The following is a 26319-nucleotide window of genomic DNA, read 5'->3' as shown; positions in this document are numbered from 1 at the left end:
CCTGTCCTAGTGCCATCCCCAGCAGACAGCTTGGCTAATAGGACACAGCTCTGGCCAGGATTTTTCTGCGAGGCAGAATAAATGCAATTGGAGAGTGTTTCTGTGAAACTGCTGTAGCTGATCCTTGTTGCTGTTATCAGGGCTGTTCTCAGGGCATTTGACTCAACACCCTGTAATAGACAAGGGGCAGAGCTGCTCACACCCAGCAGACAGAAGCTGGGGGAGAGATGGTTAGTTGGTTAATTCTGTGGTTAATTCCACCTTGCTCCCAGGAGCCTTTCCCAAGGGGGTGAAAGGGGCAGAGGACTTATACAAAACAGAGAAGTCACAGAATCTCAGAATGGTTTGGATTGGAACTTACAGCTCATCTTGTTCCAAACCCCTTCCGCTGTCCCAGGTTGCTCCAAGTCCCATCCTTGGACACTTCCAGGGATCCAGGTGCAGCCACAGATTCCCTGGGCACCCTGTGCCAGGGCCTGCCCACCCTCACAGGCAAGAATTTTTTCCCAATATCCCATCTAACCCTGCCCTCTGGCAGTGAAAAGCCATTTCCCCCTGTCCTATCACTCCAGGCTCTTTTTCCAAAGTTCCTCCACAGCTCTCCTGTAGCCCCTTTAGGCACTGGAAGGGGCTTTAAGGTATCCCCAGAACTCTCTCTTCTCCAGGTGAACACCCCCAGCTCTTCCAGCCTGGCTCCACACAGCACAATACACAAAACACACAAGTGAAATAATAGAAGCTTTCAAATAGTCCACACAGAAAAAACAGCCCTGAAAAGAAAACCTATTCTAACAAGAAAGCAGAAAGGAACAAAAGACTCTTACCCATATTCCCATGCCAGTGTTTAAGGAAAAATAAACCACTACAACAACAAGGTCAGCAACACTCAACTGCTGTGAGGGGGTAAGAGATCCAGCAGTGGAATTGAGCTCCTTCATTCCTCTGCCTCCTTCTTCATCCTCAGCCTCACAGGGACAGTCACTCAATCAGTAACTCCTTAGCAGCCCAAGGGCATTTATCACCAAACAACCCAGCAGCAGGAATTGTGTTTCCAAAGGTGCCTGGGTGGGCAGCCTGGCCTTGGCTGCTTCCCACCCCTCTCCACTCCCCAAAACTGCTTGATTTTGGTCTCGCTAATGGGCAGGGTTGAGAAATGTCTGAGTGATGCCTCACGTGCTTCCCCCGCTTTCCACCATTCCAATACTATCAATAGCCAAAGGACCAGCAGTCCAGCCTTATGGATAAAGTTTGTTCCCAAATTCCTGAGCCCTCATCAATATCATAATTGCACTGCATGAAACCAGGCAAAGTTGGGGGTTTTCTGTGTTTTAAGGCAGAGATGAAACAGGAGTTGGGTGAATGCCTGAGCTGGAGCCTGGCATGGCAGCAAGGGCTGACCAGGAGAGACCCCCAGAGAAGGAATCACAGAATCACAGAGTCATTTGGCCTGGAAAAATCCTCACAGACCATTGAGTGCAGCCATTAATCCAGAACCCCCACTAAACTGCTTTGCAATCCCTGGTGAACCCACCACTGCTCTGGGCAGCCTGTGCCAGTGCTTGACAACCCTTCCCATGAGATTTTTCTTAATATCCAACCTAACCTCTCTTGGTACAACCTGATATTGTTTCCTCTTGCTCTGTCACTTGCTAAGTGGGAGAAAAGACCAACCCCCACTGGCTGCATCCTCCTGTCAGGGAGCTGTGGAGAGAGGAAAACATCAATTCCTCTAAAGGCCAACACGAGATAGGCACAGGAAACCACCTTAGAATTCCTTGTTTGGGGGTATTTAGCCATCAGTTTGCTGTGCTGGATGCTTGTCTGGCTCCACACTTCCACAAGGTCTCACTAATAAAATACTCAGGGTGCAGTTAATGTGCCCATGGCTGAGCCAGGTCAGCGTTTCTCCTCTCTTTGAAGGAGCCGCAGGAGCCGCGGGAGCAGCTCTGAACATCCGTGAGAGGAACCGACCTTCCCCCTCAGTGCTCAGCTGGAATCTGACCTGCATTAACACATCCAAAGTACCCACACATGTCAATAAATCAGCCTGGTGTATCCATTAACATTAAGGAAAGCACCTGATTTTATACTTTAAAGTCAATGAACCCCTCCAAAGTCCTTGGAAGTTTGTCTCCAACATAGAAACGGTGTCAACAAAGGTTAATTTTCACTTCTGAACACGCCAAAAGCTTTATACTCATTTGTAGGACATGATGGAAAGATTAAACCAAACAACCTCCAAATGCTCATCAATTCCACCACTGTTTTCTCTGCAACAGGTGAGGAGCTTGGAGTCTCTGGGACTGGGAGCTGCCTGGCAGCCAGCCGGCCATTCCACCCACACCTGCCCAAAGAGGGTTGGGAAAACAAACCTGGACAAGTTCAGCTCTGCACTATGGCGTATTTTTTAGCTCATCTACTCATTCAGGGCAGGCAAGAAACCTCAAAAAAACTCCCCAGCTTACCTGTGATGAGCTGATTTGGGTTTTACCAGCTGGAACCTACATCCCCCCACAATATTCCCAAGTCAAAGAATCATAGAATGGTTTGGGAGGAATCATCTCATTCCAAAACCCTGCCACTGCCAAGGACACCTTCCCCAATCCCAGGCAGCTCCAACCCCATCCAACCTGGCTTTGGACACTTCCAGGGATCCAGGGGCAGCCACAACTTCTCTAGGAATCTGTGCCATTGTTTGAGCAAGTCCCTGACATCCACCTGCCATATTTAAGGACACAGTTCAGAAGATAAAGGAGCAGCTCATGAACATTATTAGAAAGCTCACACAAAACAAGTCTTTATTCTTTGTTGCAGAAAATAAATACAGGTGCATATTCCATATGCTTTTCTATAAAAGCACTCCTACAAAATCACTGAACTGCATACAACAGTACGACCTTTTTGGCTTTTAAAATGCAAATATTATACAGTCACTTCATTTTGTTATCATTTAAAGCACTTGTAGCAAGCAGCTTTGGAAAAGGAATGATTAATTTAGAAGCCAAATTCTTGCCTCAAGTGTTTTGTGGGATTTTTCCATCCTGTATAGTGCAACTAACCTAAAAGCAACTAGAACAGTTTTTTGTAAAACGTTTATTCCCACCAACCCCCCAAAAAACCCCTGCGAAGGGAAAAAAAAACAACAACCAAACAGGTCTTAAAAACTGTTCTACCTTGATATTTAAACCAAGAGAAAACAAGAAGTGGCTCAATGGAAATATTAAGGTAAGCACGATGCTTCACAGCTCATTCTCTGTTCGATTCCAGTTTGGCCCGGGGTGTTTCTTTAGAGGGAGAAGCTTTAATCATCCACTCCTATATTCCTGAAAAGGTACGACATGGACTCCCCATTGTGGATCCTTCGAATGGCTTCGGACAGGATCATGCTGATATCCACAGTTTTGATTTTGGGGCACTGAAGTTTTTGTATTTCATGTGGAATTGTGTTTGTAACAACCACCTATAGGAAGAAAAAGTGATCAGGAAAATGTAGCTCTGTTATGCTTTCCACCTTTCATATCAGAAATGTGAAATGGAGTTTTACAGATCCCACAAAACCACTCTGGCTGACAAAACAACGTTTTACATTACTGCCAGGGTCACAATCTTTGGAAGACCCATGTGTTGCCATAGGTTTCATGTATCCATGGATACTAATGGCACTGTCCCTCCTTCCTTTCATTCATTCAGCCACACAAATCCAGAGGAGGTACAAAAATATCCCACCCACTGCAGGGAAAGGTGTCCAGCATCTTGCCACTTCCCACATTTCCCACTGCTATAGCTAAAAGACATGTGGATGCTAACATGCCAGCCACACAATTCCAGAGTAAGAAAGCCTGAACCAGGAACCTGGTTATTGACCTATGTGTCAATAATCAAATCAGGAGAGAACTGCTTGCTTAGAAAAGCCCCAAATCACTGGATGAGAGCTCAGATTCCACACTCACTTCATCGATGGCAGACTCCTCAATCAGCCGGGGAGCGTCTGAGGACAGCAGGCCGTGGGTGGCCATGACAAAGATCTTGTAGGCCCCTCTCTCCTTGAGGGTCTCAGCTGCAGCCAGAAAGCTGTCAACGTCATCTATGATGTCATCCTGCCAAAATCCCAGTCACCGAGGGTTCACCACACCAGACAAACCAACAGAGCACATCTGACTGGCAGCACAGCTTTACCAAGCGTAACAAACCCCAAACTATCTGAAAATTGCTCTTTTTCTTGACAAACCCAGAAATTACACTCTGCTTTAGAGAAATCATGAGTGCATCAAGGAATCATGGAATGGCCTGGGTTGGAAGGGACCTTAAAGATCATCTCATTCCAAGCCCTGCCATTAGACCTTTGCTCAGAGTTCCACACAGCCTGGCCTTGAATGCTTCCAGGGATGGGGCAGCCACAGCTACCCTCATAGGAAAGAATCTCTTCCTTATATCCAATCTAACCCTACTTTCCTGTAAGTCTGAAGCCATTCCCCCTTGTCCTGTCACTGCAGGCCCTTATAAATAGTCTCTCTCCATCTTTCTTGCAGGCCCTCTCCAGGTACTGGAAAACCACAATTAGGTCACCCCAGATCCTTCTCTTTTCCAGGCTGAACAATTCAGAAAAAAAAAAAGCTTTCAGCCTCCCCTCACAGCAGAGCTGCTCCATCCCTCTGATCATCCTGGTGGCCTCCTCCAGACTTGTTCCAAGAAGTCCATGTCCATCACCTCAGCTTCACTGGCATTTCTAAAGTCAGCAGTAGGAACAGGGTGACTCTCCCCTCCTGTGGTGTGCATGCAGCAGCTGAACCCCTTCAGGTAAGCACTGAACTGAATTTCACCTGCTCTGCTCATGGAAACAAGGTCCCAGTGCTGCTTTCAGAGTGGATCCCTTCAGAGCTCCCAGCCAGTTTTGTGAGTGTACTCAGTGCTGCCCCATCCTATCCAGAAGTCCACCAGCAACCAAAGTTTAGCGGCTGATATGGAACAGATACTTGATTTCTGCAGCTTTAACATGTTTAGTATGATTTAGAAGAACTAATGGCATCTCACTTACCACAATGATAGCTATTCTTCCTCCTACATCTCCAACAACTGTGATGGGTGGTTTTTCCTTGGGAATCAGCACTGATTAAAAGAGAAAAGAAAGAAAGAAAAGAAAGACAGAAGAGAAAGAAAAGAGGAAATTTATATAATTTATTTGAACTATGGAAATGGCTGATGGGTCATCACTATTAGAGACATGAAGCAGCAACTATTTCAACAGCACTACTGAGAAAACCAGCAGGATTCTAATACATAAATCATTTTTTAAGCTTAATTAAAATATTAACTGCATTAATTTATACCTGAATTCTTTACCAATTCAATTAATTCTTAATTTCAACATAGAGTGGCTCGCAGACACAACCAGTTCAGTCATCCATTGACAGCCACGCTGGGTTTATGCCCTGCAGTTTTGGAGGTGTAGCTGTAGGTCACATCCACATTCAAGCAAGAAGGAATCATATTCTCCCCATTATGAAATATGTACTTTTTCTCTTTTCTCTGTGAAGAACTGCTCCTTTTAGACTGTCCATGCCTGCCAAACCAAACCCCTAAAGCCACAAAAACACCAGGTAACACCTTCCCACACACACTTACTTACTGGGGATCTCCAGGCTGGGGTGGATAGCAGCTACGTATTTGGCTGTAGGAGGGGAGTGCCGACCATCCACCATGTCAGACTCAGCATCCTGAGCTTCCCCGTGGATCACGGCGATTCCCAACCGCAAGCGCTCGGCAAACGACTGTGCCCTGCAGGGGAAGGGTTAAAAGAACCCAGGAAAAGGTTAAATTTAAAATAATTCACACCTGTGTACAATCCTAACCTATTTTCATTTTATTTCTAATGTTTCAGAGGGAAGTCAAACGATCCTAAAATTTTAGGAGAATTCACAGAAGAAATAAGTTGCCCCTCAGTATCTTGTTTTTATCAGGTTTGTTAAAGTTAGAATGACTTTCAGAACATCCATATGGGCCTTAAAGCAACGGGATAAATGCTGCAAGTCACAAAATGCTGACTACTCCCTTCTGCTTTGCCCAACAGCCAAAATAAAATAACACTTCCCAGCCTTATACACTTCCCAGTGCAGAAAATAACACTTCAGCATCCTTGGAATCCCAGGCTTTAGCAGGACACATCTAACAGTAACCAAGAACAGCCCTGATGTCTGAATTGTCTACATTTAATAGGAAGAAAATGACTCATATCAAAAGAGAAAACAAGTGTTCACCTATTTATTTACTACTAAATAAAGACAATATCCCTGACCTGCTGACACATAACCTGAGCTACCCTATGGAAAAGGGGATCTAGATGATCATTCTGCCTGACAAACCACACTTGGAGTTGAACAGCTTGGATTTTAATTAGCTGACATGAAGTTCCTTCACACTGCAGCATTTCTTCAACTAAAATTAGAAATTTCTGTAAAGAAGTGTAAGGCTAGTTGGGGGAGTGGGAAAAGCAGAGAGTCAGGAAAATAGGAATTTGCATCCCAGATATTGGAAGCAGCAAATACAAATTAGCACATCCATCCCACCTTACCTTGCACACCCAAGGGTTTGTGATCCTGCCTAAGCCACCCATCCAAGCCTCCTCTGGTCCAAGCAAGGCCAGCACATCCAGAGTGATTCACTCTGCCCTAACATCAGCACCTCAGACCTGTGCCTGAATCACCTCCTCTGTCCTTAAGCCTTATTTCACTATCCAAACAATCCAAAGTCCAGAGAATAATTTGCCCATTGTGATACTTAGTTAATTAAAAATGGAGAATCTTCCACCCTGTGGTTATCATACAGTTATAATGCTTTTGCAAGTATTAAATTACAGGTAATTATTATTACAAACATTAAGAGTAATGACTTAGCAGGAATAATTCTATCAATAAAACCGTATTAATTACCTTAAAATGCAGTATTAAACTGAATAAAGTTCAAAGTAACAGCCAAATGATTTATTAATTTTCCAGTGAGCTCAGAAACCACAGAGGCATTCTGAACTTCCCCACACAGGGGTTCTTTTTCACAAGCAGGCATTCATCAAAAGTATTTTCCTAGATTGTTTTCAGCCTGGATTAGGCTGAAACATCCAATTATCCCTCTCCTAGTACAATGTAACTCTTCAAATACTGTCCTTAAATACTCATAGGAACATGTGAAGAAGCTAAACAATAGAGTTCTGGGATCCTCTCCTCCATAAATCACTGCATGATGTGCAACTCATGTCTCTTTGCTGGCATTGACAATTACTGGATGAGCATTAAAATGCTGCAACAAACACTTGCCTCCACCCAAGACACCATGGAAAAGAATGGAAAAGAAACAAATCTAAAATTACCTGGCCAAAACAAAAGAAATCACAAAAAGTACTGCTGGAGAAAAAGATGACAAAAAGTGATTTGTTACAGAAAATAAGGAAAATATGGAGTATCACAATTTTTTGGCATGGAAGTCTAAATATCTTTTCAACAAACCCTTGGTTTGTCACCACAGCAAATAGAGCATCTCTTAAACCATCATCCAGCTCTTACAGCACCTGCTGACAGCATTGTAATTCCAGAGTTTAGGAATGGTCAACTAAAAAGCTTCATGGATTAACAACAGTCATTCAACCACCAAAGATTTGACAATCACAATCATCTCAAACAGCAAACCCCATTTCACCATCTGTATTTAGGATCTGATCAGCCATGTTCTTAATTATGCCAGTGTTAAGAAAGTCATCTGGATTAATGGCATTATACTCCCAGCTGCTTTTCCTCGTTTACAGCAGGAGTTTTATAATGTAAATGCACACAAATATAACATGATTAAAAACCTTCTTAATCATAAGCACTGCACTGATTTACCACATCCTTTTGTATATTTTTTTTCACTCTCAGATTTATTATGATTACAGCGATGATGTAAAAACTACACAGCTGACAGAGGAGAATTGGGAGGGGTGTGAAGGCTGCATCTTCTAATTATTGGGTATTTGTCCTTCACTTGATCCTAAGAACAAAATCCCAACAGAGATTTTCTGCTCTAAGGCAAGAGAGCAGATCTTACCCACCTCTTTGCAGACGCAGGAGATTTGGCCACAATTACAGCATTCCTGTAGTCTGGTATCTGTAGTAAATAACAGATAGCAATGTCCACTTCATATCTTTAGACAGATTTAAACTCAGTAAGAATCAGAGAACTTTATTTTGTCAGAAGAATTTTAAGCATCGAACATTTTACCTAAGAAAGCAACCTCAAGAATCCATGGTACATGATCAGGACTGACAGCTCAGTAAAAACATGTATTTAGAAAATTCAGATATTAACTTCAAACTGTACCTTTTAGAAAGCCCATTTTACAGTACAGATAATAGAAAAGTAACTGCTTTAGGACATCAGGGTTCCACCCACAAGTGTTAAAAAAACCAGGAAACCATCAAAATTAAAGTTTCCTGTTCAACCCAAATTGTCTTTAATCACTAAAACCCAGAATTTTACAACTTCCTATTGTCATATAGAGTACCCCAAGAAAAGTCACGCCTCTCCATCACCTCATACTGACTTTCTATGGACCATCAGAAAGCATAAAACTTCCACAGTCACTGCACTGATCCTGGAGGCACAGTCTCACAGTGCTGCAAACTCTCCCACGCTGGTCAGTACGAGGAGATGCTGCTGCAAATGCTGACAGCACCAGAGGGATGAGGCCAGGAACTCTGGGTTTCCCTCTGATGTCTGAGATGTGCTTCAGTCAGGCATCCCAACACAATCTGCTCCTGAGTTTGCTGCCCCTGCCCCATTCTCATACTGTTTTTTCACTCCAGGCTCCTGATCCCCATTTAACCAGCATTTTACTCCCCAGCTCTCAAAAGTTTCTTACCCTCATGTCCATTTCCCCTGCTAACAGAGACTCTACATCAGATTTATCTGGCTTGTAACTTCCCAAGCATTCCACCATTCACACTTCCAGTTCTCCTTTCCAACAGTAACTACAACTGCAGTTCTCCTGGTATCTCATCTTACCCCACTCCTTGCAAACAGAGACTTTTCCTTCACTGTGCTGCCCTGGGATGATCACCTATTTATTTATTATATATTTATTATCTCTTATGATCCTGGGATGATCCATCTCTATGGAGAGCAGCTTAAAGAGAACCTGTCTGTCCTGAGCCAAGCAAAGTCCTACAGAGCAGGTCCAGTCCTCAGAATCCCAGTGTTAAGGGATGGAATACTGATCACCAAATACCTGCAATTTGATCTGTTAGGGATGGAATTCACAGATTTGTGGGGATGACACCCTGTCATGCAGCTCACCACCTTGTCAGATGTCAAATACCCATTCTAGAGCACAGAAATACTTGGGGTTTCTGCAAACACAGGCAAAGTAAGTTCTTCCTACACAAACTGCACTGGCTGATTATTTTCAAAAGCTCTACCTGGAATGGGGATGGGAAAAAAAAAAGAGTTCGGAATTTGGGCAAGGGCTCAACCAACAGAAAGCAAGAAATTTTCTGAGGACGTCAGGCAACATTAACAATCCACACTGTTAGTAACTCCACCTATAAACTGGGAATTCAGCATGTTCTGTCCTTTACAAACACGGAGTTATACAAGAGGCTACAAAGATTAACATGATGGAAGGCATGGACAAGGCAGGACCTGTCACTTGACATAATAAAGGCTTTGATCTAGTTCAGACACCATTGCCTCATTTTTCCCCTGCCAAATTACCAAATTTGTTCTCGGCTTTTCAAAAATGAAGTCAGAAAGCCAGAAGTGTCATCCCAAAGACACTGAGGTGTCAACAAATCCATGTAACAAAGGGTTATGTCACTCTGGGATTAACACCTGCGTAAAGGAAAGAAGCCATAAAATATCCAACATTTGCCAAGCACACAGAGGAAAGCACCAAATTATTTTCATATCACAGGGATTTCACTGATTGGACTGTCTTCATCCCAGAACAGCAAGTGATTCTCTTCACACCTAGGCATAAATTTCCAACTACAAGCCCTCCTAACTTTCAGTGAAATGTTTTTTAAGTGACTTTCATTCTTATTAAGCTGGACTCCATTTCATGCTCCTCGGTACATCCCATCATTTCCACAGCTTTCAAAGCTCTGGCACTCCCAGCACAGGATATCCAGCAAGTTGTGGCCACCAGGAACTTGAGCTGAATTCTGAATTCCCCCTGAGTGGCAATGGATCAAAGCACAGATAAATGATCTGGCTGGTGAAGGTATTTGCCAGTACAGATCCCATGGTCAGATCCATTCAGTTAACTCTGGTTTTAGAAAATCCCCTCATGGATGAGCAGAGGGATAAAGAACCGAAAGTATCTTTTAAAACTTCTCTACACATACTTCAGATCTCTACAAATGGTCACTTGTTGGACTGCACAGCAGTGTCAGACTCAAAGCTGCAACAATCCTGTGTAAACCATTAAAAGCTCTAGAATCAAAATGTGCTTCAAGACCAAATCTGGACCATGATCGTGTAATTGACCATAAACCACACTTTCAAGCAACACATCAAGGCAAAACTTGTCTTGTGTCTGTGTATTTGGTTTTCCACTTTTGTTCTTTCATGGGTTTTTTTTAAGTTAGGAAGTGCTTACAATGTGCAATACTTCTCTCCTGGAACACAAGATGAATGACTGTGGCAAAGCCAGAGCCTTGAATTTTGTTCTGCCAATGGAGTTTTTGTCTCTATTACCAAATGAAATGATAATGAAGAATTCAAATGGTAACTGATACCCCAAACAGATTTTAATACTGTCATAACAAAATCATGTTGGTTTAAGTTTCTTTAAGGGGGTGAGGTGGGGTGTGTTATGTTTTTTAAACTGAGGCATTCCTATCTCTATAAAAAGAAATAGCTTCAATTCAAAAGCAAGAGTGAGCTAAACCTTTTCTCTCACCAGGAAGAAAGCACTTGCTTTATTCCAAACTATCATTAGTCAGAGGCTTAACACGCATCTTATACCTACAATTATCATTTGCACATTTTGTACAGGCGAATCTACCATTAGCACTTCTCAAAACTCTTATAAAAATAAGATGGAGAAACAGAGGCACAGAATATCCCAAGTTAAGCTCCTCAAGTCAAGACACGCAGTCTGAGCAAACAGTGGGTGAGATTTCCACCCACCAGCCTGACTTTCAGAGCACAATCAATAGGCTCTCTCATAGTTTACAACTTCCAAAGTGTTTCTTATTATGGGATTTAAATTTATACCCACATGAGCAGCCCAGCCTATAAATGTCAAGGAAACTGGAAATAGGAAAGGAAGAGGACATTAAGAGCAAGAAAATACTTTTTTTTTTTTTTTTTTCCAGTGTTAGGGGAATATATCTAAGAAAAAAACAGCATTGCTGCATGGGTAAGAAAACATCAGCTCTTCAGGAAAGCAAAAGTTAAACCTGGGAAGAGAAGAACGAACAGCTCCTAACACCACTTGCTGTCCCAACATGACCCTTCCCCCCTTAAAATTCAGTTTGAAGAGTTAATCTTTTCAGAGGGATTTGTTTCAGATGCCCTGAGACATGACAAAAAAAATAATTAAAAATATCAACTGTAATAACAGGCCTTCCTCACCTCTTCTTGGATGTACTGCAGTAAAAATGGGGATGCTCTCAAGTTATCAACTGGAATATTGAAGAAACCCTGAATTTCCTTCTGATGTAAATCCATGGTAATAAGATGAGTTAGTCCTTTAAAACAAAATAATACGACATACAGAAAAGCACATCAAGGAAAGTAAGAGAGAACAGACACCTGATTTTTCTAAGTTTCACTGCAGTTTGTCCAGAAAATCTCTAAGCTGCATGAGAACACTAAGTGAAAGTACATAATAAATTAATTTCAGTCCCTCTTAAGCACAGTGGCATTAATGAGTTTTAAGGCTTCTACAGTGATTTTTTTAAAAGAACCTCAGAACACTGCACATATCTGACTCTGCAGTGCCACACTGAGGCAGGCAAGAGCCTTCTCCACTGGACATGGGACAAAATGGAAGCACTGATTTGTCCGATGTCACACAGCAAGACCCTGGCATACTCATTAATTCTGAATTCCTGAAGAATGGGCCAAGCTCCTAATCATAAACCTCAAAATAACAACCCAGATCACACAGTTTGTTATAACTGTCTGCTTTTTCCCAGGGATGGGAGTGAAAGCAAAGAAGTAGAAAATGTGTTGAAGGCTGTGAAAATGAATAATCTCATTCTCCCACATGGTCTCAAATGTAAAGGACAAAGTGCATTCATCCAACAAGTAAAAAACAAGACAGAAATGACAAGGCACAACTGTTCCAGACTGTAAGAAAGGCCCAGGATGGTATTATGAGAGGTGAATACCACAGCCCAAAGCAGCTCAGCCCAGCAGACTCATTTTACCAGCTCAGTACAACTCAATGTAAAACGGTCGTATCAAATTTAGGTTTTTTATGAACTCATCATTTGGAAACATTTCTAATTACATTCTCCTTTTTATATAGGTTTCAAACCCATTAAAAGCTTGGCAGTTATTTTTAAACTGAGTCCAAATTTGTGTGCAGATCTCTCTAAAGCTGGAAGCTGACAGCAGGAGCCCCCTTCGCTCTGATTATTTAAGGACAGCCACATTCTTACCAGCTTTGCACATCATGGAGGCCAGCAATTTGGAGACAATGGAGCCCCTTTTCCTCATCTTGCACTGTTTGCTGTAGGGGAAGTAAGGAACCACTCCAATAATGCTTTTGGCACAGGAGGTTTTACACGCATACACCATGATCAGGAGCTCCATGATCGTGGTATTCACATCCCTGCAACGAGAAACATCTGCTTGTGTAGCTGGTGCATAAAAATCCTGTATTCACCACAGTATTTAAACCCAGCAGAGATGGAGAGGGCACATTATTAGAGAACTGGTCATCAGCTAAGACCTGCATTTCTGCTGCCATTAAAAAAAAATGTCTTCACATTTGTAAAGTCCTTTTCACATAAAATTAAAGAATTTCTGAATCACAGGACACATTACCCAGGAAATGTTCCTCCTACATCTTAACTTGGTGATGGTGCTAGAGACAGGGAGCTGAGCAGAGAAGAATTTAAAGAGATTGACAAAAGCAAAAGAATACACTTAGGGAAGGAATGCAGAGACCATGGAGAAGGTTTTATTGATATAGTCACTAAAAAATAAAATCATAGAAGATACCTTATGCCAAAGCTGTCTTTGTGTACATATAAAATCCCAACAAAACCACTATCAAAAACGCAGCACAAAGAAAAGCCTCTATCCAGTTAATCTATGCTTATTACACTGCATCACAAACATAAAAGGCGATTAAAAATGAAAACCAGAAGCATTCCTATGGACAGCCTACATCAAATGCTAGCAAAGGGTCTTTAAGCAGTCACTCACTTTGAAACCGTTTGGATGATAAATACATCCTTTCCTCTCACAGACTCCTGAATCTGCACTCGCGTTTCTGCCAAGAAGAGAAATATGGAATAGTTGCAAGAGCAAAATTCTTTTTAGAGTCTAAGAAAAGGGGAACCAATACATTCAAAGTAGTATTTTAATCAGGTACATTTCGAATTTGGTTAATTTAATGCTCACCTCTGTTTGGCTCTTGATAAACCTGAACCTTCCCCATCTCAACTCCCAAGCGCCTGTGGGATCAGAAAAAAGGTTTAAGTCAAGAAGGGGAGAAGAAGGGCAAATCTAAATGTAATGCAACTGTTACTGAAAAGGCTGCATTCTGTGGGAGAAAACCAAGGAAACAAAATTCCAAACCATAAAACCAGTAATTACAGTGAACATTTCTTTAAAAAGCACCTACAATTTCCAAAAGCTGCACTGCAGACTATGCCAAGCTTATTTTCCAGTCAAGCTCAGAACAAGCTGCAGGAGAAAAAAACGCTGGAATACTAAATCATGTAACATTTTATAATTTTTAACGTATTTCCTGCCCTACATATAAATATATACACATATGTGGCAACATACATGTGCACAATACTTAAAAAACCTGCTTTTAAATTATTCTTCTCTGTAGAAAAAAGTCAATGTGGAGTGAAGAGGAAAGAGTAGCAAGCACTATTTTATGGGTAATGGAAGAATAATATCTGCTGTATTTATTCCTTGTCAGCATTAGCTAGACCCCATCACTACAAAAAGGAGACCAGAGTATGCTCTGCACTCAGGCCCAGATTCTTTCCACATGTATCCTGAATTCCTTTGTACTCCCTGTTCTCTTCCTATCACACCCAAATTTGGGTAAATAAGCTTCTGGAAGAAATCCATCCTGTCTTAATATTCCCATCATGCATCCTGAATAGCACAGTGAAAATGTACTTAAGTCCTAAAAGTTCTGCAGAAGCTATTCATGGATTTAAGCTTAAGAAATGTTCCCATCCAAAATATACAGAGAGCAGAAGGGATGTAGCTTTCCTGCCTAAAAATACCCCACTACAAGGAGTAAAAACTTCTGCTGTGATGATTTAACATTATGCAAATGTTAATTATCCCACGTGTTTCCTATAAAATGCTGCAGCCAATCACAACCTGCCACAGAACAATTCAAACACAAGTTACTCTGTTATTGAGTTGTTGAAACACACTCTCCAATAGAGCACACTCAATATTCTTGCAAATCATGGCAGTTTTCCCATATAACTTTCTTTAAAGAGGGAAATCAGGTGTCCAGGAAAATAAATCCCACCAGAATAACCCCAAGATTCCCTGCACGCTTTACTTACTCAGCAATCCTCCTGGACAGCTCCATGCATGAGGGATTGGAATTAGCTGAGAACAGCACCAGCCCACCCTTGGTGATATTCATGATGGCCCCAATTTCAGTAGATGGCACACAAAACATCAACCCTAAGTTGTTCTGCCGCTTCTAAAAGACTGCAAGAGATCAAACATCATTTAAATCCATGTTAAGAAACAAAACAAAACATGACACATTTTCTCTGTTTAGAAAGTGAGTCTCCCAGAACCCTGGATATTCCAGCATCCTTAAAATCTGTTACCCTACTTTAATAGCTTCCTTACAGTGTTTCAAAGATTCCCCAAGACAACCCTCTAGCACCAAGGTTTTTTTCCTTTTTAACTGTTTTCCTCAGTATCATCCAGTAACACTGATACTTTTTTCCATCAGCTTGTCCAGTTCATTTTCCAGAACTGAGCAACGTTCATTGATTTTTCCAAAATCACAAAGACAGTCAGGGGTAGAATTGAGCTAAAAAGAGCTCCTGGGCCCTGGCTAGAAGAGTCTATTTCCATAGCTGAGTCTTTTTTCATTACTTTGCAGTAACTTGTAAACTTACAAATAAGGGTGAAATGTAAGGAAGAATTCAATAAAGCTGGCAGCTGTAAATAATGACCTCTTGCACAGCAAATCCACTTGCTGAAGCAGCTGTTGTCATTCTTTGAAAGCAATATTTCACCTGTGAAAACAGGAGAAAAATATCAGGAGGAAATCAGTATCATTTGTTTTTTGTTTCAAATATAGGCACAAACCACTAATCTCACCAAGGATTTGATGGAATTCCATCTTTTTATTATTCTTTGTGAATCATATTTTCATGGTTACTTCTACTATAAATTTTAGTCAAATAAAAGGAAAAAAAATGATCCCATTGACCAGCACAGATCAAAGCAGCATTCAACTCAAAATCCTACTGCACTTCACTTCTGCTGCATAAATAGTCCAACCCTCCACCACCCATTTCAGCATTACGTAGGAGACTGGAAATATGAAATACGAGTGGCATAATTTAAAACAAAGTAAACAGAAGTTACAGCTAAATCAGTAACTTCTTTCCTGGTAAACATCTGCCTGCTGAGAAACAGGATTATCTAATAGTCACATGTAATTGGTTAGAAAAAGCTGATGATGTATCAACTATTAAGTACTCCAAAACAACAACTAAAAGAAAAAGAAGAGTTTTGTATTTACAGGAACAGCTGTCGAGGTCTGTAATGCAATTCCTTCACACCTCCTTTACAACCAGACAGTCTGGCTCAATTTAACTTCATCAGAGGAACCCAATTCACTCTTGTGAAGAGCCAAAATCAAGTCAGGAACTTCCTAACAACAAATCTGTTGGTGCCAAGGCTGAGCTCTGCTCAACTGCCGTGAATGAAAACCTGCCTGTCATCAGAACTCCCAAACGCTGCACAGACAGAGCACAAACAAGAACTTCTACCCCCAGAATGTCTGAATGTTTCATTGCACTAGAAACAGAAGGTACCTCCATATCCCCAAAGCAAGACCTGTATCCCTCTCAAATCAAATACCTAAATAAAACCCCATTTCTTAGCTAGTGTTTCTCTGCTCTGCTGCTCACTCACACCCTACAACTCCCAGCTGTCAACTAATGGCCATCACCCATCAAATATTCATGGTGGTGTTCAAGATCCATCTCAGCTCCACCAGAGCGAGCACAGACCTGAAATGCTTTTAGGTGCTGAGAGCACCCTGCTTGTGTGCCTGGATGGGAACAGCACAGAGGCAACTTTCTGTGCTACTAAAAGCATTCATAGAAGGCATATTTTTGTCCAACTGTTTGTGTTCTTTGTTTCCATAGATTAGGGAAATAAGGAACCTTAAGAGATCTGAAAAGATGAGTTGTTGGCTCCCAGCTATTGCTGAGGGTGCACTTTACAGCACAATAAATTGATGTATTTACAAGCAACAGTGAACACAGCTCTTCATGTAACTACAGGTCAAGGACTTTCTTGTGTACCTCAGCAGCTACAAGTGGGCTATGGTGCGTTTGGGCAGGGAAGTTGCATTGCAAGAGTAATATGGATATATCAACCTTCAGACAGGTGTTGGGATGAAAGCAAGCTCACAAAACTTTATTAAATGTGCAAAGACACGACTCCACAGGGGTACATGGGACCATAACCTTCTGGTTTGAGGTGGGCCAGCCTTCCAAGGTTGAACACAAGCAGCACACAACAGGCTGCAGGACAAACTCCTGCCTTTGCTTTTGGGCTGCACACAATTACACAGACACATCATGATGAGCACAAGAATTACTCGGCACACATGGCTTTATGCTTCCATGAACTGAGCATGTCCACACAGGAAGCAACAGAGGCAGGGATACCTGGATGGAATAACCATGGTACTAAGGAATGGGATGGAGGGAAGCCGCATCCTCATCAATCTCCCCACAGGGAATTTTCCCGTCCCTCCACACTCGCCGATCCCCCTGGGATAACAGACCTTTCCAGCCCACACCTCCCTACCAGTCCTTCAGATGGTGCAGGTGGGTTACACAGGCCCCGAGGTCCCCGTGATCCCATCCCTCCGCCCCGAGAGCGGCCCGGGCACGCCGCAGCCCCACGCCGCTGCCCCTCACCTGTGGGACTTGCGGGGAGCCTGAGCAACCCCGAAAAGGGGCCGCCCACGAGAGGGTCTCCATCCCCTGAGGGGAGGGCGACGTAGCCCATTCCTCAAGCGTCGGAACCCCATGCGGGGAAGGGGGATGTCCTGCCCTCACACAGCCGGCTGAACTGGGCTGAGCGGGCGGGAGTGTCCCTCGCTGAAGGCCTTACCTGCCGGCTCCGGCCCCCCGGCCCCGGGAGAAGGCGGCCCGGCCGGAGGGGAAGGAGGGGGAGAGGCAGAGGCGGCGGCGGAGCTCAGCCCCTCCGGTGCTCCGCGGGCAAGATGGCGGCGGGGCGTGAGGGAGGGAGCGCGGGCGGGCGGGGCGGGCCTGAGGCGACGCCCCCCCCCCTTTCCCCCCGCCGCGCTGAGGGGACCCGGCCGCCGCCATCTTCGCCCTCCGCCCGCCGCGATCGTGGGCGCCGGGACGGCGTCTTGGAGTCACAGAATCTTAGAATTTTAGAATCGGCAGTGTTAGAGGAGACCGTCAGGATCATCCAGTCCGACCGTCAACCCAGCAGTACCACGAAACCGCATCGCCAGATGTGGATGCCTCTTCCAACACCTCCAGGGATGGTGACTCTGCCACCTCCCTGGGTACCTGTTCCAATGCCTGACCACATGGACAATAAAAGAATTTTCCTGGTATCTAATCTGAATCTCCCATGTCTCATCTTAAGGCCATTTCCAAGACCAACCCGCTCCTCACTACAACATCTTTTCAGGGAGTTCATTAAGAGCCCTCGAGTATCCTCCAGAGTAAACAAACCCAGCTCAGCCATTCCTTATAAAATACGTTTTTTTCTAGACCCATCCTGAGCCTTGTTGTCCTTTACTGAAAAAGAGAAGTACAGATCTGAATCACCAACTGGGATGATGGGGGAACCCCAACACCACAATTCAGCTGCCCCCACACCAGAAATTACCCGTGGTGCAAAATCCACGTGGAATAAAGCGGTGATGTCCACAGGGTGCAATTATTTTGGAGCTCACATCTGCATTCCCAGCAGAGAGGAAGCTCTGGGCATCTCCATCCCTGCCGGACACCGAGCTGTCATCTGGCCTTGGCCATCAGCAAAGTGTTTATAGAAAAAGAGGCATTTCTGCAAAGTAAATTAAGAACAGAAACTATCAGTGGCCTCTCAGTTCCTTGTCAAAAGCATGCATTGTTTATCCGGAGTCCTCTCAAGACTTTCCTTGCCACGTACATTGATTGAACTGCACAAAGATTCTCTTGACATCTGAAATGAGACTCTTATTTCAGTCACCATGTTTAAAAAGAAAAAAAAAGCTTTATCCCAAGACACCCATGACAAAACTGCTTTGAGGAAGTTATAGTCATCCCACACAGACACACATCCCTCCTTTAAATACAAAACCCAAACACCATGTTTTTTTCCCCAGACTGCACAGCTACAACCTGTTTTAAATTACACTTCTCAGTACGCCCAAGCTGAACAGCATTTTATGGATCAGAATTTTAGCATAAAGATACAAATCAGGTAGTTTCTGCTGCAGCTTTTCTCATACAAAGCAATTAAATCTGATTATTCCTGGACCGAAGGGTGCACTGGAGCAAGGCTGATCATCCCAGCAGATATTTCTGTCCATGTTGGCCTTAACGTAAAAGAGGAAAAGCCACAGACCAGCTCACCAAGCATGCCTGCAAAGGCACAACATTAAATTCATAGCTTGAAACCATGTTTCTGCCACTACAAGCTGCATTTTATACTTTAAATATTCACAGGCCAGTGTTTTCCCCAGATTCCACATTTGCTTCTTGCATTCCAAGACTTGGTCATCTCCTTTTTTGATTTTTATTCAGCAGAATCAGAGCTGGGGAAGGAGAAGCCGTTTAACGTGGAGCCGTGGAGCAGATGTTGAGCACTCCACTTGCAGGCTCACAAAGCCAGGACATCTGTTAGAAATATGTGAACAGAGAGGCCATCAGCCCCTTAGGTGCTGCAGTGATCCTCTGCCTTTCCTACATCCCCTTCCAAATTACACTGAGGTGGAAGGGAATAGTCCCGTCCCTCGCCATCCCCAGTCCATGTTTTTCTGCTTTCAGGCTGGTTGTTTCCACACAGTTGGTTCAGGATCATTGACCCAAGCAGGTTTTTTTTTTGTTTAGTTTTGTTTCAGGGCTTTCAGGACAAAAAGGAAGGAGGGTGAACTTTTTGTTGGTCTCTTCACAGAGCAGCAGAGATTTCTCTTAGCATCAGTCTCCCTTGCAGGATTCTGCTACAGGCTGGTGTGACAGAACAGTTTAACACAGAACAACCAGAAACAACACATGGTGAAGCACTGACCCATAATGCAATTAGCAGCCTTCCCCAGAAGCATTTTTCAATACCCCAGGGCACTCAGAATTTGCTGACTGATTTGTGCTGCCCCAAATTCCTGATGTTGCTTAAGCAAACCACAGGACCAGGAACTAAATGATCCTGTCTTCCGATCCCTTTTTTATAAGGCTACTGCCTTTGTTTTCTTAGAGAAAAAAGATTTATTCCTTTCCCACCTCTGTCTTCCTGATCAGAGGAACACCAATTTAAATCTCAGCTCCCAAGGGAAAGGGATTTGTTAATTTGACAATACTCTATCCAAACACTAGGAGTTCAACAAACAGTTGCTCCAAGATGAGCATATGGATTTTATTTCATTTACAATGATTCAATTAGCAGCCACCTAAGGAATTCTGAAAATTTGCTGGGTGTGAACACTGGCTCACAGAGGTTTATTGTTCTTAATCCAGATGTGACCCTGGCAAGCAGAGATGTGCAAAAAAAAAACTCCCCCACACCACACCTAGTCCAGCCAAGGTGAAGGGCACTGCTCATCCAGCACTGGGCTGAACGACAGCCTGCATCCATCACCTGAGAGAAGATAAATGCTGCTGTCACCCTGGCTCCTGAGCTCCATCCATCACTGCTCAGCCAGGTTGACTTTTGTTTGTTTGTTTGGAGTAGTTTCTGTTTAAAAAAAAAAAAGTGGGTATTAAAGCTCACCTACCAAACCAGCTGACAGTGAGAATTATCAGACATGGTACACCAATGAAACGCTCTGATTTCATCCTGACAGAGCTCTGTGGGTAGTTTTGGTCTCTCCCAACAAATAAAGGCATCCCAAAAACATCTTCTACCCTACACAGCCTGCAGGGAGGTTCTGCAGCACACCTCCACACTGAGCACAGACCAAAAGCCATCACCTCCCTGCTCCCCTGCCTTCAGCTTTATTGCCTGGGCGACAACTGTGTCCAATTTCCAGAAGATTCTGCCTTGATAGGCAGCTAGGGAGGCAGAACTCAAAACAACTATAAATGCATTCTGGAATTGATGGAAGGAGATGTAATTTTATCATATCTTGGGAGTGATCTGGAAATAGCATTCCCCATGTCTGGGAAGCAAAGTGCTTTAATAAAGGTCCTGGAGCAGGGAGCACATCTTCCCTTCTTGAAGGGCTGTGGCAGTAAACAGCACTCATTGCTTTATCAAAAATTACTGCTTGGCTGTGTGTGGGAAAGAGGCACAGACTCATTTGTCACAGGCTTGTTCCCCTTGAGTCACAAAGCTCTGACTGAAGGAGCCCTGAGTTCAGGGCTTATTTTCCAGTTTCCAGCTGCTCTCCCAGTTCCCGGTCAGTCTGTAATGTTTAACAGATCTGCTGCATCAGCTCCAGCACAGACACGGGGTTATCTCCACCCAGCCTCCCAACAAGGAGATGAGGTTTGTGGAATACCTGCAGTGTGACAGGTCCTGCACAGAGAGGTGGCTCGAGCTGGATATCAGGGTGAGGGTTTGGACAAACACTGCCCTGAAACAAAAGCTGGCAGTGGAGCCTCCTGTTTGGTTCACAGATTCTCTCTGCTTTGCTGTGCGTGGGCAGCTCTGTCCTGCAAAGTCTGTGGAACATCCTATTCACGTCCATCACCTGATGTTTACGGGTGTGGTTTGCCCTTTGAATGGCCTTTAGGCAAAATTGGTTGGACTGGACAGTGAAATCCTGTCATTTTAGGAATTTGAACAGCTACACAGTCCGTGACAAGCACTAATTAGTGCTCTGTTCCTCTTTGTCCTACCGGCTGGGTCCCAGCATGATTTGCCATTTGCCTCACTAAGCTGCACCTCCTCTCCAGAGAGCACACAGGCACCATGCCCTGTGCAGGCATCCAGTGAGCACAGCAAGGGTTTGTCTCGGTCACTGGAGAGACACTTTGCAGATGAAAGCAGAACTCAGTGTATGGGAGCAGCTCCTGTGCTTTGCCTGCACAGCTGCAAGGTGCAAAGAAAGATTTGGTACCAACCTTCGCCCTTACGCTAAGCAGGAGCTGGGAGAGGCGCAGGGAAGCAGCAAAGGGCAACCAGCAAAGAGTAGCCTGTGTCCTCCCCAGTTTGGTGCCAAGCAGGAGCAGCCCTGGATCAGCAAGAGCAGATTAATGCCCATGCTGGGAGTGGGACCCTCACCCAACTGCTACACCAAAAAAAGGCTGAGCCTTACCCAGGTCTCTTCAGCCTACCCCACTTATTGACACCATTACCAGCATCTCCTTCACAGAGAATCTTTCTACCAGAATCCCTCCTCTAACTCCCTGGATTATTTCCTGCTTGATTTCAGCAAGCTCTGGAAGAGACTCTGCTCTCAGACCCCTGCACTGTCTTTGACCTCATCAAACAAGTCAATTACCCAAGCTCAAGAGCAGGATACTTAAAAATTTTACTTACCAGGGAAGTCTCACCAGAGAAGAGGTGTGAGGACTGTGAGGCTTCCCAGAGGCTTTTATTCTCTCATTAAGCTCTCCTTAATGAGGATTTCCTCACCTGCTGCAGTGTCCCTCCCATTCATTTGCATTCACTAGCCTGCTGCTGGTACTTTCAAGGCTGTCTTAGCTCCCATTCCTTCCTCTTTCCTTGTAACTATTCTGATCCCAGTTTTTACCTCCCTGCTGCCATCCAGGTTCCAGGGAGAAAATGCTTTCTCCTCTTTTGTTACCGCTTGCCACGTCCTCCTTGGCTGGTTTCCTCCCTGACATCTCTGCAGCTTCTCCCAGCTAGAGTCACCTGCAACAGTCTCTCCTCCAAAGCAAGGCAGCAACAGCTACTCCTGCTGAGATCTCTGACTTAAATGCTTGCTAAAAGCTTGCTTGTTCTCTCAGCACAGCCTGGGCCACACACAGCTCAGTGCCTGGACCCTGAACACCCCGGTGGCTCTGCCCATCCCAGCCCGCTGTTTGTAGGAGCGGCGCTGTCGGATCGGCCCCTCTGCAGGACCAATGAGACCTCACACCAGCAGGGCAGCGGGTTCAGCACCTTTCTCAATGACTGCAAATACTGGGAGGTTCAGGCTGTTCCACTCATCCCACAGCATCTGAAAGAGCATTGACAGCAAAGCTGCGTCACAGCGGGGCACAGCTGCCAAAGCCTCCTCCAATTGCCTGTTGGAAAGGATTTCCCCCTTTTTTTCCTTCAAGCTTTTCTAGATAAGCATATGGCAAGTGGAAATATCAGAGAGAATGAACTGCCTCCTAGTTGGGAATGAGAGACTGATAATTATCAGTCTGTGATAATGAGATAGTCTGAACATGAGGGAACTCGATACAATGGGAGATTTATCTTGGAAGCAATCCCTTGGCAGCCTGGCCTGTCTTGCTGTCAGCACAGTTTCCCATTGCACAAAGGGCAGGGATCAGACTCAAGATGACAAATCCATCTCTGTCTCAAGCTCATCCTGCTCCATTAACAATGGCTTTTCCAGGGGTAATTCCTTAGGTCATCCAGATGCTCTGCTTCACTTAAATCATGTTGTCCCATGGGAATCTGTACCCACCTTGGATCTCCAAAAGACCTGGAAAATTGTTTTCTTTCCTACCACAAACCGGGTCAACACTTCAACTCGTGACCTTCAAGGCTGCCATGATTGAGGAGAGAGGCAAGACAGGAGTCTGAAGCCTTGGTCCAACACTCACAGAAACTCTTGTCACAGTTACGTGGACTCTGCAAACAGATAAGGAAAACCAGAAAGAGCAAACGTGGGTCTGCACAACCTTGACATGGCAATCGATGCTGTAGTTTACCTCCAGGAGCAAGTAAATAGCCCCAGAGTTACATGCTGCATAGCAAACATTGCAGTTTTATCTGCATGACAGGCAGCAATTTGTGGCAAAGGTTAAAATCTCTCTGTTCACTCAAGCTTGACAGATGATGGTCATGTTCCATTCCCTGTTCTCAGCGGGTTTGTGCATGAATGTGAGGTTAAGTGCATGTGTGCCTTTAGGATCACGACCTTCATTCAATACTGCATGGCCCAGCAGGCTCATAATTAATCCCCAGCATGTTGGAGTGACAGCGCTCACTCGTAACGTCATCCATGCAGAGCTGTGAGCTACGTGTAAATTCCTACATTCCAGCTGGGAGTCAGGGATTTTCCAGCCAGCAGAGCTCCAAGGCAGGTTTCTGACAGGACAATTGGTAGATTTGACTAATTTACAGGTAAATTGGGTAGGGCATGACAGGGAGGTGTGATGCAGTGACTGCTCTCTCAGCTGCCAAGGATGGGCTGGGAACGACGACACTTCAGTGCTGTCAGTGTTATGTGACCAACATTTTCTACTCACAAAAATATAAGAGTTCCAGAGGCTTATGAAGCCTGTAAGAAAGTCCCCACCTTCTTCATCCTGGGCAGTTTGCAAACATGAAGCATGACCAGAGTCAGCTCAGCCACTTGTTCTTCTTTCTCCTCCCAATTCTGGTTTTCAAATGTACCCAAAGGTCTGAAACTCAACAATAAACCATAACCACAGTCTGGCAATCAGATCCACGTGCCCCAGGCAAGTCCTCACACCCAGGTCATGTCCTATCTGCCTCACTCATAGACCTGCTGCTAATACCAGTGGTTTGTTTCCAAATTCTAGATATTTAATCTTTTTTATCTACTTGTTCTGTTACCAAAGACGAACCTGCTCAGTCAGGTTGGATCAAGTGTTTTATCCCACAGGTGACACAACAGGCTGGGTATGTTTTACACAAGTTTATTGGGGGTTAATATTAATTCACCAACAGCACAAACTATCAGATCTCTGCTATTTAAGGGCTGCAAACATGACAAACACAGAGACAAGCATTGCTCAGAAATAGTTATGCTGTACATCAAATCAAATCTGAGTAACAGCAGCATGACCACTGATTTGTCCTGCTTGAGGAGATAAAAGATGAGCGTCTTACTCACTGTTCCATTCCCTATACATACAGCCATTGCATTTAACTTTCTTTCTAAAGGCTCCATAAACAAGAGTCAAAAGAGGAGTAAAATGCTGCTACTTTGACCCACCTTGCTGCAGCTCCAGAGAGTTCTTCCATTGCCATTGCGTGTTAAATCACAGCATATTTGAGATACCTCCAAAACACGAAATCACACCTCGTTAGCAAGTGCAGCCCTTCACAGTCCCCAGTCCCATGATCTGAGTTCTGAAATGAGGGAAATTGCAGAGAAAAGAACGGCCCCTTCCACACCAGCACCTGCTCAGACCCTCGGGATCTCTACTTCCGAAGCAGACCTGGACTTTCGCCGGCTGGTCAGGCTGCCCAGGACCGACTCCTCGCTGAAGGCACCTTCGAAGGTTGACAGGATGGACTGGCGAAACTTCTCCTTGAAATCTGGCCCCACAAAGACGTACAGGATGGGGTTGATGCAGCTGTTGAAGAAAGCAAGGCTGGAAACCAAGGGGATCCCTATGTAAAGGGCCAGTTTCATCTCATGGCTGGAAGAGTTTTTGGATATTTCCAGCAAGGAGAAAACATGATATGGAAAATAACAGAGGAAAAACGAGACTGTGACTGCAATGATGATTCTGTAGGGCTTTGCAGAGTTGGCCAACTGCCTTCTTTTCAGCTTGACAGCAACGACGCTGTAGCAGATGAGAATCACCACGAAGGGGATGAGGAACCCACACAAGAATCGCGTGACGATCATCGCTTTGTGCCGCACCCTCCACAGCCTGCGCGTAGCCTCGGACGTGTAATCATCAGACAGCGCAAAATTATTGTAACAGCTGGTGATGTTCCTGGAACTGACCACGGTGTCCCGAAAGACGAGGTACGGGGAGCTGAGCAGGACAGCCAGGACCCACGTCCCCAACGCGATCCTGGCCGCCAGCTCTGGGCTCCTGCGGTTGTGAGACCAGACAGGAAAGGCCACAGAAACGCAGCGGTCAACGCTGATGACCGTCAGGAGGAAGACGCTGGCAAACATGTTGAGGAAGGCAATGGTGCTGTTCAGCTTGCACAGGAGCTTCCCAAATGGCCAGTGGAAGCCCAGGGCAGTGTAGGCGATGCTGAGGGGCAGGAAAAAGGTAAAGATGAAGTCAGCTATGGCCAGGTTGAGGAACCAGACGGAATTCACCGTCTTCTTCATCTTGAAGCCTGCAATCCAAATGACGAGGCCGTTCCCTGTCACCCCCAGCAAACAGGAGATGCTGTACACCACCATGGAGAGGATGTGCATGGTCTTCTGGAGGCCAGAGTAGTAGTCGTGGTCAGTGGCGTTCTCAGGCTGCTCCGTGGGACAGCTGGCAGAGAAGGGCGACGGGGAAGAAGAAGTGCTGTCCATCATTAGCAAGCCAAGACCTGAAATCACAACAGAGCTGTTTTCTGCAGGTCAAGAGAGGTGAAAATATTTGTGAGCAACTGTGCACAAAATGTGTATGAAAAGCCAGATTACATAAATGAATTTATAATTAATATAAAGTCCTCTATAGCATGAGCAGCTGCACCTCACAGAAACCACCTCGACCAGAGAAACCAAACCCAGTTTTGTTGTTGGTGTCAGTGTCAGAACAACACCTTTATCAACAGTCCAGAGCAGCAATCCAGCATGGGCCAGCAGCAAAACTCTGGAAACCCAGATCCCCGCACTGTGATGGGTTCTCTTTGGATGAC

General features: G+C 44.5%; 2 protein-coding genes across 10 annotated transcripts; both read right to left on the bottom strand.

The window, feature by feature from the left end:
- Positions 1-2772: 2772 nt before the first annotated feature.
- PRPSAP2 (phosphoribosyl pyrophosphate synthetase associated protein 2) lies at positions 2773-22197 on the bottom strand. 8 transcript variants are annotated; one of them, XM_015642638.3, is made up of 12 exons: positions 22111-22197; positions 15324-15443; positions 14751-14901; positions 13609-13661; positions 13411-13477; positions 12639-12811; positions 11605-11720; positions 8078-8133; positions 5627-5775; positions 5036-5106; positions 3951-4097; positions 2773-3460 (listed from the first exon to the last, which is right to left on the bottom strand). In XM_015642638.3, the coding sequence occupies exons 3-12, from the start codon at positions 14867-14869 to the stop codon at positions 3302-3304; spliced, it is 1110 nt and encodes a 369-aa protein (XP_015498124.1). In that variant the 5' UTR covers positions 14870-14901; positions 15324-15443; positions 22111-22197; the 3' UTR covers positions 2773-3301. The 8 variants fall into 8 exon arrangements, with proteins under 8 accessions (XP_015498124.1, XP_015498125.1, XP_015498120.1 ...); XM_015642639.3 differs by having other exon boundaries at positions 15381-15443; XM_015642634.3 differs by lacking the exon at positions 22111-22197 and adding an exon at positions 18319-18424.
- On the bottom strand, positions 18840-26076 carry LOC107211106 (chemokine-like receptor 1). Of its 2 annotated transcripts, none has more exons than XM_033517833.1 (2): positions 21128-26076; positions 18840-20361 (listed from the first exon to the last, which is right to left on the bottom strand). In XM_033517833.1, exon 1 carries the CDS (start codon positions 25991-25993, stop codon positions 24905-24907), a length of 1089 nt encoding a protein of 362 aa, XP_033373724.1. In that variant the 5' UTR covers positions 25994-26076; the 3' UTR covers positions 18840-20361; positions 21128-24904. The 2 variants fall into 2 exon arrangements, with proteins under 2 accessions (XP_033373724.1, XP_033373725.1); XM_033517834.1 differs by lacking the exon at positions 18840-20361 and having other exon boundaries at positions 21128-21202; positions 22111-26076.
- Between the last annotated feature and the right edge of the window lie 243 nt (positions 26077-26319).

This window comes from Parus major, chromosome 14, assembly GCF_001522545.3.
Source record: "Parus major isolate Abel chromosome 14, Parus_major1.1, whole genome shotgun sequence".
NCBI classification, from domain to species: Eukaryota; Metazoa; Chordata; class Aves; order Passeriformes; family Paridae; genus Parus; species Parus major.
The sequence above is the reverse complement of the archived record's forward strand: the minus strand, read 5'-3'. Positions and strand labels throughout refer to the sequence as shown.

Excerpts from the sequence above, each read along its gene's own strand:
- PRPSAP2 (XM_015642638.3), bottom strand. The coding sequence starts at position 14,869 with ATGTTTTGTGTGCCATCTACTGAAATTGGGGCCATCATGAATATCACC. Across the intron at positions 4,098-5,035 it reads GAAGAATAGCTATCATTGTG|GATGACATCATAGATGACGT; the intron begins GTAAGTGAGATG and ends GGATTTTGGCAG. Across the intron at positions 3,461-3,950 it reads AGGAGTCTGCCATCGATGAA|GTGGTTGTTACAAACACAAT; the intron begins GTGAGTGTGGAA and ends TTCTTCCTATAG.
- LOC107211106 (XM_033517833.1), bottom strand. The coding sequence starts at position 25,993 with ATGATGGACAGCACTTCTTCTTCCCCGTCGCCCTTCTCTGCCAGCTGT.